Source organism: Gadus chalcogrammus, chromosome 1 (assembly GCF_026213295.1).
Source record: "Gadus chalcogrammus isolate NIFS_2021 chromosome 1, NIFS_Gcha_1.0, whole genome shotgun sequence".
In the NCBI taxonomy this organism is placed as follows: domain Eukaryota; kingdom Metazoa; phylum Chordata; class Actinopteri; order Gadiformes; family Gadidae; genus Gadus; species Gadus chalcogrammus.
The window spans coordinates 21,479,046-21,492,863 of NC_079412.1; the positions used below are offsets into that span (position 1 = coordinate 21,479,046).

At 50.7% G+C, this 13,818-nt stretch overlaps 2 protein-coding genes across 2 annotated transcripts; both read left to right on the forward strand.

The window, feature by feature from the left end:
* The first annotated feature begins 250 nt into the window (after positions 1-250).
* On the forward strand, positions 251-9,471 carry hm13 (histocompatibility (minor) 13). The gene is made up of 11 exons (XM_056595709.1): positions 251-612; positions 3,070-3,168; positions 3,609-3,691; positions 3,784-3,872; positions 4,198-4,283; positions 4,483-4,608; positions 4,752-4,809; positions 5,805-5,925; positions 6,019-6,121; positions 6,202-6,287; positions 7,842-9,471. Exons 1-11 carry the CDS (start codon positions 385-387, stop codon positions 7,918-7,920), a joined length of 1,158 nt encoding a protein of 385 aa, XP_056451684.1. The 5' UTR covers positions 251-384; the 3' UTR covers positions 7,921-9,471.
* A 236-nt stretch (positions 9,472-9,707) lies between these two features.
* mrgbp (MRG/MORF4L binding protein) lies at positions 9,708-13,376 on the forward strand. Its single transcript, XM_056601735.1, has 5 exons — positions 9,708-9,894; positions 10,764-10,885; positions 11,572-11,653; positions 11,770-11,841; positions 12,358-13,376. The coding sequence occupies exons 1-5, from the start codon at positions 9,753-9,755 to the stop codon at positions 12,603-12,605; spliced, it is 666 nt and encodes a 221-aa protein (XP_056457710.1). The 5' UTR covers positions 9,708-9,752; the 3' UTR covers positions 12,606-13,376.
* Positions 13,377-13,818: the final 442 nt, after the last annotated feature.

A 13,818-nucleotide genomic window follows, 5' to 3' on the forward strand; every position in this document is an offset into this window, starting at 1 on the left:
CAACAGAGTCATACGTTTATTTTCCTCCTGGGTCTAGAGTTAGTATAATGCAGAATTAATAATAAACTAGTTCAAATGTATAATTGTCTCTGAAATTGTTCTTGCTGTCTTCCGTGATTGTATGTGGTTGTTTTGAAATTCATTTATATTATTTTATACAATTGTTTAAATGCCTCAATGAGCTCCATCTCAACTCTTCTTGACTCAGCCACCAGGGGGCGGAAGTGAGTCGCCGGTGCTTCCGCGTAGTTCCTCTGAACAAACCGGAGAACCAACGAGGAAGTCGCTCGGCTCCTCCAGCTTTAGCAAACGTGGCCTTACTGGACGACAGCACACGAACCAGCCTCTGTCTCCTGTAGCGCCGCTCGACTGAATCCTGTGAAGATGGCTGACGTGGACCAGGGGTCTGTGCCGCCCCCCGATGCCTCTGTCCCGATACCGGGGCTCTCGCCCGACGCGGAGCTCAACGGGACCGACGTTCTGAATGCGACGGCGGCGAAGTTCGTGGCGACACCGGAGGGAACAGCGCTGGCGTACGGGAGCCTGCTGTTCATGGCCCTGCTGCCCATCTTCTTTGGGGCCCTGCGGTCCGTCACCTGCTCCAAGTCCAAGGTACCCCCCATCCCCGGGATCTAGTGGTCCAGGGTCGGGTCGCCCCAAGGATCCAGTGGTCTAGGGTCCGTTCCCCCCCTCCAGGATCCAGTGGTCTAGGGTCGGGTCTCTCATCATGGCCTGTGTGGTTCTACTGGATAACAGCTGGCGGTGTTTTGTTGTTCAACTATTCTGATGCGCTCCTCAGGTCGAGGGGAACGTAGTTGACAATGAACTGAGTGGAATTTAATCTGTTTGTGACTTAGTTCTCCCGGATATGGCTTTGTTGACGTCTGAATTGGACACGGGTCGAATGTTGAACAGCTGGACCTACCAGGCAAACCGATGTTAGTGGGGACTAAGTTCACCCGGAAATGGTTTTGTTGAGGTCTGAATCGGAAAAGGGTCGTTTGATGAACAGCTGGACCCACCAGACAAACATACTTTAGTGGGGATTTGGAGTCAGATGTTAGTGGGGATATGGAGTCATATCTTAGTGGGGATATTGAGTCAGATGTTCGTGTTGATATGGAGGCAGATGTTATCGATATGGAGTTAGTGTTGGTGATATGGAGACAGATGTTAGTGGTTGTGATATGAAGACAGGTGTTTGTGGTGATATGGAGTCAGATGTTAGTGTGGATCATAGAGACGTGTACTATCTCTGCTGTAAGTTAAGCCTGCAGGGGAAATCCCCACATTGACTTGTGGTGCCTCAGGAACTGTACCTTGATAACGTGTCTCACAAGTTCATGTACAAATACCAGGAAACTGTATACTGAAGTAGAGAGACTCGACGGGTGGTTGATTTAAGTAGCTTGACCAACATGGTAGTCCTAGATTAACACAAATGAAACCGACTTTTGAACTGTATCACCACAAACAACAAGGTTTAGTAATACTGTTTAAGACCAGAAGAGGTTTGGTCAATTACTAAATTGAGTGAGACCAGGATCATCTAGATGTTGATTCACAGCTGAAAAGTTCTCGGTTTGACCCCAAAGTCCTCAGTCTACCTGCAGGCCTCCTAGAGCAAGATGACCCCTGACCCCTACCTGATCATTAATGACCTGTCTCTGTACCGCCTAACCCTACCTGCTCCTTAATGACCTGTCTCTGTACCGTCTAACCCTACCTGCTCCTTAATGACCTGTCTCTGTACCGTCTAACCCTACCTGCTCCTTAATGACCTGTCGCTGTACCGTCTAACCCCTACCTGCTCCTTAATGACCTGTCTCTGTACTGTCTAACCCCTACCTGCTCCTTGATGACCTGTCTCTGTACTGTAACCCCTACCTGCTCCTTGATGACCTGTCTCTGTACTGTAACCCCTACCTGCTCCTTAATGACCTGTCTCTGTACTGTCTAACCCCTACCTGCTCCTTGATGACCTGTCTCTGTACTGTAACTCCTACCTGCTCCTTGATGACCTGTCTGTATCTCTGAAAGTGTGATAAAAGATTCTGCTAAAGGCTGAATATATTATTAGGACCACCATGGTAACTACTGATCCACTCTATAGCATTCTCTGGGAGCACTGCATTATGGGAAATACCCTCACTGCTTGTTTCTTTCTGTCCACTCTGATGACATCATTCGTTGTTCAATATGATTTGAATGGTATAGAACAAAGACATCCGACAGCAGTGAATACTGGATATAACTATCTAACCAATCACACAGCAGTGGATACTGGATAGTACTACCAATCACACAGCACCGGAGAGAACTACCCAATCACACAGCAGTTGATGGAACTACCCAATCACACAGCAGCTGATAGAATTACCCAATCACACAGCAGCAGACACTGGATATAACTTCCCAATCACAGAGCAGCAGATAGCACTACCCAATCACAGAGCACCAGATAGCACTACCCAATCACAGAGCAGCTGATGGAACTAACCAATCACACAGCAGCTGGTGGCAGGTGGGCGGAGCCCGTCCACCTGCTAACCAGGTGACTCCTCCTCCTTCCTCTGCTCCTCCTGATCCCTTTGTTCTCTGTTTCTCCACACACACGTCTGTCCTCCGCCCGTCTGTCCTCCACCTGTCTGTCTGTCTTCTGTCTGTATCTCCTGTCTGTCTCTCCTGTGGCTGGCCGTCTGTCTGTGGTTCTATAGGTGCTTGGCGAGGGTGGGAGTGATTCTGGGTACAGAGTGAGTACTGGAGGCTGGATGAACACACATCTAGAAACTGAACACACACAAAGCATTCACACAACTCCAGCGCACACTCAACCCACACAGCTTAGTGTTGAGTGGCCTCTTCCTCCTCTCCTCGCTGCTTTCTCCTCCTTGCTGCTCTCTCCTCCTCACTGCTCTCTCCTTCATACTCTCAATTCTCCACTTTCTTCTTCCTCCTCATTGTTTGACCTCGATTCATCCCCGGGAGGCAGGGAGCACACACACACACACACACACACACACACACACACTGTGTGTGTGTAAGGTGACTGACAGCCTCTCTCTGCAGAACTCGTCTGACATGCCCGAGACCATCACCGGCAGAGACGCGGCGCGCTTCCCCATCATCGCCAGCTGCACGCTGTTCGGACTCTACCTGTTCTTCAAGGTAGGCTCCTCCACCAGCGGTATCCCCGGTTACCGCAGGGGGGGCGTGGTCTGGTGGTTGACTGAGTTTGACTCGCTCTACAACCTATCGATTGGTAGAGGAGAGACCTCCGCCCCCCTCTGGATTAAAGGTCCCATGACATGCCACCAGGTGTGGTGTGATTAACCTGTGATGTCATGAGGGGCAGATTTTCAAAACGGCTTGTACCGGCTAACCTCGCCACACCTGGTGGCATGTCATGGGACCTTTAAATTAACGTCCATAGTGTAATACTAGTAGAAATAGTAATCCTAGTAGTGCTAGTAATATAACTACTAATAGTGATAGTAATCCTAATATAACTGATTATAGTACTAGTTATGGTAATGCTGAATGGTTATAGTAATAATACTACTAATGGTAATAGCAGTAGTACTGACAGCCCGGGTTTTGTGCTTTAGGTGTTCAGTCAGGAGTACATCAACCTCCTTCTCTCCATGTACTTCTTCGTCCTGGGGATCCTGGCCCTGGCTCACACACTGAGGTATCACACACTACACACACATTGTACACACACATGCCGAGGTAATACCCAGTACCTGATGTGGTAGCTGACGTAGTACCTGTCTCCTCCAGCCCCCTGATGGCCAAGGTGTTCCCCGCCTCTATACCCATCAAGCAGTACCAGCTGCTCTTCACCCAGGGCTCTGGGGAGGCCAAGGAGGGTAAGGACCTCACATCACCCCCATCACATCAACACCATCAAATCACCCCCATCGCGTCACTGCAATCAGATCACTACATCATTGCCATCACTTCTCATGAGTTCAATTCTATCACTACATCACATGACTGCATTACTACCATCACGTCACCACCATCCCGTCACCACCATCCCGTCACCACCATCCCGTCACCACCATCCCGTCACCACCATCCCGTCACCACCATCCAGTCACCACCATCACGTCACCACCATCACGTCACTACATCCCGTCGACCCCGTCACACACCACATCAATACGTGTGTGTGTGTTTGTGTGTTCACAGAGGTAGTGAACTATGAGTTTGACACCAAGGACCTGGTGTGTTTGGTGATTGGGGGCGTGGTCGGCGTCTGGTACGTGCTCAAAAAGGTAAGTTTCCCCTGCGCGCACACACCTGTTCCCAACGCACACTTGAAGTCCTCGCCGCAGCCCAACCTCCTGGTCCTCACGAGCCGGTCACCTGTGGCCGTGTTTGTGACGTCCCAACACTGGGCCACCAGTGTTCTGTTGTGTTTGTGACCTCACAGTACTGGGCCACCAGTGACCTGTTGTGTTTGTGACCTCACAGCACTGGGTGGCCAACAACCTGTTTGGTTTGGCGTTCGCTCTGAACGGCGTGGAGCTCCTGCACCTGAACAACGTCTGCACCGGCTGCATCTTGCTGGGGGGGCTGTTTGTGTACGACGTCTTCTGGGTGAGAACCCCCCCCCCCCCCCCAACACACACTCACACGCAGTCATTCACCCAATCGGCCAATCACACGCCTAGGTAGGGCTGCTAGCCTCAACAGGATGGGAGTGTGGCGCGACCTGCTCTGATTCTTTCCGCTGTCTCCAGGTGTTTGGAACCAACGTCATGGTTACCGTTGCCAGGTCCTTTGAGGCGCCAATCAAACGTAAGTGTAGTTGATGTTTTTTTTTAAGATTAACTTGGTGTTTTATGTTCTCTCTCTGCTCACAAGGGAACCTGTTCTCACTCTCTGGTCCATGTTCTTACTCCCTGTCCATGTTATCACTCTCTGTCCATGTTATCACTCTCTGTCCATGTTATCACTCTCTGTCCATGTTCTCACTCTCTGTCCTCTGGTCAATGTTCTCACTCTGGTCCATGTTCTCACTCTCTCCATGTTCTCACTCTGGTCCATGTTCTCAATCTCTGGTCCATGTTCTCCATCTCTGTCCTCTGGTCCATGTTCTCACCTTTTTCCTCTATTCCATGTTCTCTATCTCTGGTCCATGTTCTCACTCTCTGGCCCATGTTCTCACTCTCTGGTCCATGTTCTCAATCTCTGGTCCATGTTCTCACTCTCTGGTCCATAATGTTCTCTATCTCTGGTCCATGTTCTCACTCTCTGGTCCATAATGTTCTCTATCTCTGGTCCATGTTCTCTATCTCTGGTCCATGTTCTCACTCTCTGGTCCATAATGTTCTCTATCTCTGGTCCATAATGTTCTCTATCTCTGGTCCATAATGTTCTCTATCTCTGGTCCATAATGTTCTCTATCTCTGGTCCATGTTCTCTATCTCTGGTCCATGTTCTCACTCTCTGGTCCATGTTCTCACTCTCTGGTCCATAATGTTCTCTATCTCTGGTCCATGTTCTCACTCTCTGGTCCATAATGTTCTCACTCTCTGGTCCATGTTCTCACTCTCTGGTCCATAATGTTCTCACTCTCTGGTCCATAATGTTCTCACTCTCTGGTCCATGTTCTCTATCTCTGGTCCATCATGTTCTCACTCTCTGGTCCATAATGTTCTCACTCTCTGGTCCATAATGTTCTCTATCTCTGGTCCATGTTCTCTATCTCTGGTCCATGTTCTCTCTCTCTGGTCCATGTTCTCTATCTCTGGTCCATAATGTTGGTCCATCTGTTCCCTGTTCTCCACCAGTGGTATTCCCCCAGGACCTGCTGGAGAGAGGGATGGATGCCAGTAACTTCGCCATGTTGGGTCTTGGAGACATCGTCATCCCTGGCATCTTCATCGCTCTGCTGCTGCGCTTCGACATCAGGTCTCACACTCTCTGTCTCTGTGGTGTCTCTCTTTCATGTTCTCTCTCTCTCTCATCTGTGTGTTGTTAACCTGTCTCTCTCTCTCTCTCCAGTCTGAAGAAGAACAGCAGGACGTATTTCTACGCTAGCTTCCTGGCCTACATCTTCGGCCTGGGACTGACCATCTTCATCATGCACACCTTCAAACACGCACAGGTACCCGCACCCGTCTGTCTCTCTACCGGTCTGTCTGGTTAACCCGTCTGTCTCTCACAGTAACCTGTCTGTCTCTCCAGCCTGCTCTGCTATACCTGGTGCCAGCCTGCATCGGTTTCCCGGTCCTCGTGGCGCTGATCAAAGGAGAGGTCACAGAGATGTTCAGGTGGGTTAAGCGCCCGCATCCGCTGCATCTGTCAATCAGTCTGTCTGTCTGTCTGAATGTTAGTCTGTCAATCGATCTGTATGTCTCTCTCTCTCTGTCAAAGCGTCTATCTGTCAGTCTGTCCGTCATCTGTCTATGATTGTCTGTCTGTCTGTCTGTCTGTCTGACCATCATCCCCCCCTCCCCCACCCCATATGGACCTCATTGTATCTTCCTCAGCCTTCATCCTCCCACATCCGAGCTGTGATGATCTCTGATTGGCTCTCATTGGACAGAAACTCATAACTTCCGCTCCTCTTTACTCTGTCGGCCATCACTCAGCCCCCTCATCTCTCTCTCTCTCTCACTCACTCACTCACTCACTCACTCACTCACTCACTCACTCACTCACTCACTCACTCACTCACTCACTCACTCACTCACTCACTCACTCACTCACTCACTCACTCACTCACTCACTCACTCACTCACTCACTCACTCACTCACTCACTCACTCACTCACTCACTCACTCACTCACTCACTCACTCACTCACTCACTCACTCACTCACTCACTCACTCTCTCTCCCATTACTCACACACGTCTTCACTCTTATAGGTGACATTAGATGTATTGGCTTTCTCCTCATCTTCTTCTCAATCTTCTCTATGCTCTCTCTTCCTCCTTGTGGCTCTGGCTCTCTCTCTCGCTATGGCTCTGTCTCTCGCTCTGGCTCTGTCTCTCTGGCTCTGTCTCTCTCTCTCTCTCTCTCTCGTTAGCTTTGAGTCTCCAGAGGAATTCATCCCTAGCTCGCCCCGCCTCACTTCCTTTCCAACTGTCAGTGGTTCTCCCGCCAGCTTGGCTAGCTCCATGGATGCCGTCGCTATGGCGACAAGCTCCTCCCCCCGTCGCCGGCGGTTACAGCCCACCTCCGTGTAGAGACTTCTTTCTCCCTCCTGTCTTACCTGGGCAGGTAACAAGCCCCCCAGAACGTCCCTCTTCAGCTCCGTCCAGCTCCCTCTCCATCTCTCATTTCATCTCCCCCCCTCCCTCCCTCCCTCCCTCCCTCCCTCCCTCTTTAATAAAACCATCCACTAGAACCAGATTTACAACTCAGCCGGTAGCCATTCAAGTGGGCACAGCAGGCAGCCATTCAAGTGGGCTAAGCAGGCAGCCAATCGGATGCACTCGGCAGGCAGCCAATCAGGTGCACTCAGCAGGCAGACAATCAGGTGGGCTAAGCAGGCAGCCAATCAGGTACGCTCAGCAGGCAGCCAATCAGGTGCGCTCGGCAGGCGAATGAGGCTAGCGGGGGTGTATGAGCGGTCAGCCCACGACGATGACATCACAGGTCGAGCGCCATCCCATCATCTCATCATCTCATCAGCGGCTTGGTCTTCCTGAGGGCTGCCTGTACGGGGAGGTCATAGGGATGAACCCCTGACCCTCAGTGACCTTCAACCCCTCTGGAAGCCCTTTCTCCAACACAAAGCATTTGTAGAAATACATATTCTATATATCTATATTTCTGTGTATTTATACCGTCCATATCTCTCCCCCCCCCCCCCCCCCAGGTACGAGGAGACCCCCCCAGAGGAGGAGGAGGAGGGCTCTAAAGACGAAGCACCAGAGACAGAGAAGAAGGACCAATAGCATCGCCCGCTGCTCCACATACCCCACCCACTCCTCCAATCAGCCGCCACCACATTTCACCCACAGCCCCGCCTCCTCCCCTGCTCTTTTCCCTTTTTTTCTGCATGGGGGGGGGGTAGGGGGAGGGGGAGGGGTGAAGCTCCCGTTGCCAAAGCATTTGAGTGTCTGGTTGTCTTGGAAACGGCCACCTGTCACTCTCTGGCTGTGGCCGTAGTCACGGTAACCCAGCTGGTGGGATATAGACCCTGTGCCCCTAGCCGGTGGCTGCGGGCACACAGGAAGTCCAACCTCCTAATTTCCTGTGTGTCACCAGCCCTGGGAACACGCACACATTGACCGAATGACTGACTTCAGTCCTGACCTATCTGCCTGCAGCTTCCCACGTCCATCTCCTCCTCCTCCTCCCCTCCTCCTCTCTCCCTGGCCAGAATGTTAAGGCTCTCATCGCGGTACCACAAATGCTTTGTACTGAGGTACCGCTCCATCCGTTACCTGGCAACAGTCATGGAGCAGCTTAGCATAGCCTAGCTGTCCCGAGGTTAGCGACAGGACAGGCCCAGAAGCTCACCGTGCTTTGGGTTTGACCGTCTGGTCTGGTTGAGCTGAACGAGACCAGAGCAGTGGTACAGTGGAGCAGAGTCCCTGATTCAATCAAACGTCTTAAAGTTCTTGTCCGCCTCCCCGCTTCCTCTCACCTCCTCTGTCCGTCCTCAAAGCTGATTGGTGCAGGAGATTCTGAGGGAGGACCTGTCATCCAATGATCTGTGAGGATCTTCAGCTTGAGCTTTACATCGACGCTGGTGACGCCATCAGTCTGACCACGGGTCTGATAGAGGAATGTATTGATTGATGATAACTTGATCAACTGTTTATCTGCCTAGCCACCTTAATGGGGAGCACGGCGCTGGTCAAACTTGTCAAACTGGTCATGACGGTTCCTTCTGTACCGGCGACCTGGCCCTGCTTTTAGGTGAATTGGCGTCGTGTCGCCAGAGGGGGCGCTGCCTGTTCCAGTGTCGCTGCTCTTTAATGAGACTGGATGGTACGGAGTGCAGACCTGTGAACGCAGCCTTTTCGTTTGAACATTAGCTAATGTCCCGGCGCACGGTAATCTGCCTGGTTGTATGAAACTTTAATTTGTTACGATGCTTGATGTTAATGCTTTATGGAAAGTTTTGTATTTGATGTCAATTAGTAAAAGAGATATCCTCATTGTGTTCATCTGGTGAAGTTTAGTAGCCGCTTATCATTTTAAAAACATTTAGTACCTGTATTCATGTGAGGTGGTATCTGTGCAGGGTGTCGTGTGAACGGCACGAACTATTTTATTTGAATAAAGTTTTGGTTGGTGTTTAATCGCCACATGCAATCTTGGTTTCGTTGTTCCATGATCCCACGCATTTATAGAGAAATAAACTGCATAAAACATCATGAACATGTGATTATCATAAGCTAAGGTCCACTGTACAGCCTCGTCGGCAGCCTTTCAATAAATACAGGATACGTAAACTAAAGGTACTGAACTACCAAATGTTGATATGACGAATGATTCCTCTTTACAATAAAGCTTCAGGACCAGCAGGGGGCGTCTGTGATGTTGCAGGAAACTCGAGAGTTGAAGTCTGGGTAGATATTGGATCCCACGGTCCGAACGTATGGTAGGCGGTACTTCTCCCTGCTACCAGCAAACCCCAAACTAAGGCAATTCTACGTTCTGATCACTGATTGGTTCGTCATGTAGTAAGGTCCCGCCTACTGTACGCCCGGACCCTGTGCCCTATCCCAACTACCCTCTTTGTGTTGTGCATCTTCGCCGCTAGTAGCAGTGAAAGATGGGGGAGGCAGACTTAGCTTTAGGACAGACCGACGAAAAACCTCCAGACACGGGCTCAGTTCCCGGCGACGACTCGGTGGTATGGAGCCATGAAGTAGAGGTGTGCCTCTTCCACGCCATGCTGGGTCACAAACCCGTAGGTAAGACGACCGAACGCCAAAACCTTGATACTCTGGAGACACAGCTAGCTCCTTATTGCTAGCCAGGAGCTGGGAGTCCTCCGGGCGGTCCTGTAGTCCGCCTCGGGTCGTCTGTGAGACCCGGTCTGGCGTGCGGGCCGTGGGGTAAATTAGTGCTGCTAGGCCAACTCGGGTGTGATGATATTAGCTCAGAGACAGAAGCTAAGTGTGTTAGCCACCTAGCCGGCTAAACATAAACAACAGCAAGTTAACCCCTGACCCTGCCACTTGACCCCAACCAGAGAGATAACCCTATTGACCCCCAAACCTGACACTGAACCCCAACTCTACTAACCGCAATCCTGACACTTACCTCCAACCCTGACACTAAACCCCAACCCTGACACTAACCTCAAACCCTACTAACCCCAACCCTGACACTTGCCTCCAACCCCACTAACACCAACCCTGACATTAAACCCCAACCTTAACCAGCCTTGACACTAACCCTTAACCCTTACCAATCCTACTCACCCGAACCCTGACACTAAGCCCCAGCCCTAATCCTATTAACCCTAACCCCCTGCTAACCTCTAGCCATAGAGCTAACCAGACACTAACCCTAACCCTGCTAACCCAAGATGTAGAGCTAACGCAGATACTAACCGTAACCCTGCTAACCCAAGATGTAGAGCTAACCAAGGCACTAACCCTGACCCTAACCAAGTCTTACCTAACTGCTCATTAAACGTGTCTTTCCTCTGTCTTGTGCTGGGTGTGTGTTGTGTTGTGTGTTTTTTGTGTTGTGCTCTGTGTGTGTGTGTGTGTGTGTGTGTGTGTGTGTGTGTGTGTGTGTGTGTGTGTGTGTGTGTGTGGGTGTGTCTCTCCAGGGGTGAACCGTCACTTCCACATGATCTGCATCCGGGACAAGTTCAGCCAGAACATAGGCCGGCAGGTCTCCTCCTCCGTCATCTGGGACCACCTGGGAACCATGTACGACATGCAGGCCCTGGTACGTCTGCTGCCTGTCTGTCTGCCTGTCTGTCTGCATACCTGGGAACCATGTACGACATGCAGGTCCTGGTCTGTCTGTTCGTCCGTCTGTCTGCCTGCCTGCCTGTCTGTCTGTCTGTCTGTATGACATTCAGGCCCTGCTCAATCTGCTGTCTGTTTGCCTATCTGTCTGTCTGTACGACATGCAGGTCCTGCTACGTCTGCTGCCTGTCTCTCTGTCTGTACGTCCGTCTGTCTGCCTGTCTGTCTGTATGACATGCAGACCCTGGTCTGCCTGCCTGTCTACCTGTCTGTCCGTCAGTCTGTCTACCCGTCTGTCAGCCTATTAGTCTCACATTCTTTCTGAAAGGCAGCCTGTATTGGCATTTGATAGATGGCCTCTCTGCCCCTGAACTCTTTGAATCTGGTGTGTCTGTTTGTGTCTCCGTTTGTCAATGTGTGTGTGTCTCTCTGTTTGTGTAACTGTGTCTTTGTGTGTGTTTGTCTATCTAGATGTGTCTCTTCTAATGTTTGAATCTTAATCTTAATAAAATGTCTTCGTAGCTTTGAATGCATTTTCTCTCTCTGTGTGTGTGTGTGTGTGTGTGTGTGTGTGTGTGTGTGTGTGTGTGTGTGTGTGTGTGTGTGTGTGTGTGTGTGTGTGTGTGTGTGTGTGTGTGTGTGTGTGTGTGTGTGTGTGTGCAGCATGAGTCGGAGATCCTTCCCTTTCCGAACTCGGAGAAGAGCTTCTCTCTGCCTGATGACATCATCCAGGACGTTAAAGAAGGTGAACACATACACCGCTTGACCTTCAACCTTGTGTCTCCCACACACACTCGCTATGCATGATCTTTGACCTTGTGTCTACCACATATTGTAATATTAGTGTGTATGTTTGTGTAGGGAAGGGAGGGGGTGAGGAGGAGAAGAAGGAGTTTAAGATGGAGAGAGAACCTCCTGCCACTCATGAAGAAGGTAAGACCTACACCCATCTCTCTAGAGGGACCTACACCAATCTCTAGATGGAGCTACACACATCACTCAGAGAGACCCATACACATCTCTCCAGAGAGAGACCCACACACATCTCTCTAAAGAGAGAGACCTAGACCAATCTCTCTAAAGAGAAACCTACACCTTAGACCTATCTCCCTAGAGAGAACTACACCCATCTCTCTCTGGAGAGTCCAACACCCATCTTTCTAAAGAGAGTCTTACATCCATCGCTCTAAAGAGAGAGCCCTACACCCATCTCTCTAGTGAGACCTAGATCTACAGTATTAATGTATATCTCTATCAATTAAAATAATCTTTATTGGTACGTAAAGGCAAGTTATCGCCAGAGCAAACATTAAGAAATGGGCTTCAAGGACTTAACAAAAAACACGTTCCATAATACGTTCTCTCTCTCTCTCTCTCTCTCTCTCTCTCGCTGTCTCTCTGTCTCTCTGTCTCTCTGTCTCTCTGTCTCTCTCTCTCTCTCTCTCTCAGGCAGCAACTCGTCGGTGAAGTTGGGCGAGCGAGGGAGCAGCCGTGACAAAGAGAGAGACAAAGAGAGGGAGAAGGAGAGAGAGAAGGGGCCGAGCGAGGGAGGAGGAGCAGGAGGAGGAGGAGGAGGCGGCGTTAAGGAGGCAGAGAAGAGGAAGAGGAATCGAGGACAAGCCGAGAAGCTCATCTCCTCGTCATCGTCTTCATCACACCCTGCGAGCCCCGGAGGAACCAAGAGGAGGCGTACCTGAGGAGAGAGAGAGGGAGAGAGAAAAGAGAGGTAGAGAGAAGGAGAGAGAGGTAGAGAGAGAGTAAGTGGTGAGTGAGGTTGAGAGAGAGAGGTAGAGAGAGAGAGAGAGAGAGAGAGAGAGAGAGTGTGAGAGTGGTGGAAAGGAGAGACAGACGGAGAGAGAGAGAGAGAGAGAGAGTCTGAGTGGTAGACAGAAGAGAGAGTGAGGTAGAGTGAGGTAGACTCTGAGTGGTAGACAGGAGAGAGAGTGGTAGAGTGAGGTAGATGTGTACATAGAGAGAGAGAGCTATGAGAGAGACTATTGGACAGGCGGATTGGTAGTAAGGTAGTTTTCATCGTGCTGCTGGAGTCACCTGGAGAGACCGAACATGACAGACTCTGAACACCAGGGGCCCAACCCCCGCCCTCCCCCAGCCTGGCTCCCAGGGGCCCTCCCCCTAGGGGCCCGCCCCCGATAGGCCCTCCACCCACGGGCCCTCCCCAAAGCCTGGCCCCCACAGGCTCTCCACCCAGGGGCCCACTTGCCAGGGGCCCTCCTCCCAGGGGCCATCAAACTAGGGGCCCTCCCCCAGGGCCCCTCCTCCCAGGGGGCCTCCCCCAGCACTGTCGGCGTATGGTCATGTGACCCTGCAGTGGACCAACCCAGTGCAAACTACTAAACATGAAGTGGCTTGTCTGAAGTAGTGCAACTTCCTCCATGCTCGGTGTGTGCGTTTGTGTGTGTGTGTGTGTGTGTGTGTTTGTTTGTGTGGGGGGGTGGGTGTGTGTGTGTGTGTGTGTGTGTGTTTGGGGGGGGGGGGGCGATTGTTTCAGTCTTTGTTTTTAAATAAAACTTCGAACAGGCTTTTATTTTGAAATTGCTGGCTTTATTTTGAAGTTTCTTCATGTTTAAGTTGGCTAGAGTATTTATTTCTAATTTTGATTTTGACAAATTAGTTATTTAGCAGATGCTTTTATACAAAGTGCTCCATTGAATGAGCAGGTAGGGGTTTGACATTCCAGAGAAAGGTAATTAAGGAGCAGACGGGGGTAAGACAGTACAGACACATGTCATTAAGGAGCAGGTAGGGGTTTGACAGTCCAGAGACGGGTCATTAAGGAGTAGGTAATGGGTTAGACGTACAGAGACAGGTCATTAAGGAGCAGGTCGGGGTTTGACAGTCCAGAGACAGGTAATTAAGGACCAGGTAGGGATTATACAGTCCAGAGACAGG

Excerpts from the sequence above, each read along its gene's own strand:
- hm13 (XM_056595709.1), top strand. The coding sequence starts at position 385 with ATGGCTGACGTGGACCAGGGGTCTGTGCCGCCCCCCGATGCCTCTGTC. Across the intron at positions 4,284-4,482 it reads TCTGGTACGTGCTCAAAAAG|CACTGGGTGGCCAACAACCT; the intron begins GTAAGTTTCCCC and ends GTGACCTCACAG. Across the intron at positions 5,926-6,018 it reads CTGCTGCGCTTCGACATCAG|TCTGAAGAAGAACAGCAGGA; the intron begins GTCTCACACTCT and ends CTCTCTCTCCAG.
- mrgbp (XM_056601735.1), top strand. The coding sequence starts at position 9,753 with ATGGGGGAGGCAGACTTAGCTTTAGGACAGACCGACGAAAAACCTCCA. Across the intron at positions 10,886-11,571 it reads TGTACGACATGCAGGCCCTG|CATGAGTCGGAGATCCTTCC; the intron begins GTACGTCTGCTG and ends GTGTGTGTGCAG. Across the intron at positions 11,842-12,357 it reads TCCTGCCACTCATGAAGAAG|GCAGCAACTCGTCGGTGAAG; the intron begins GTAAGACCTACA and ends TCTCTCTCTCAG.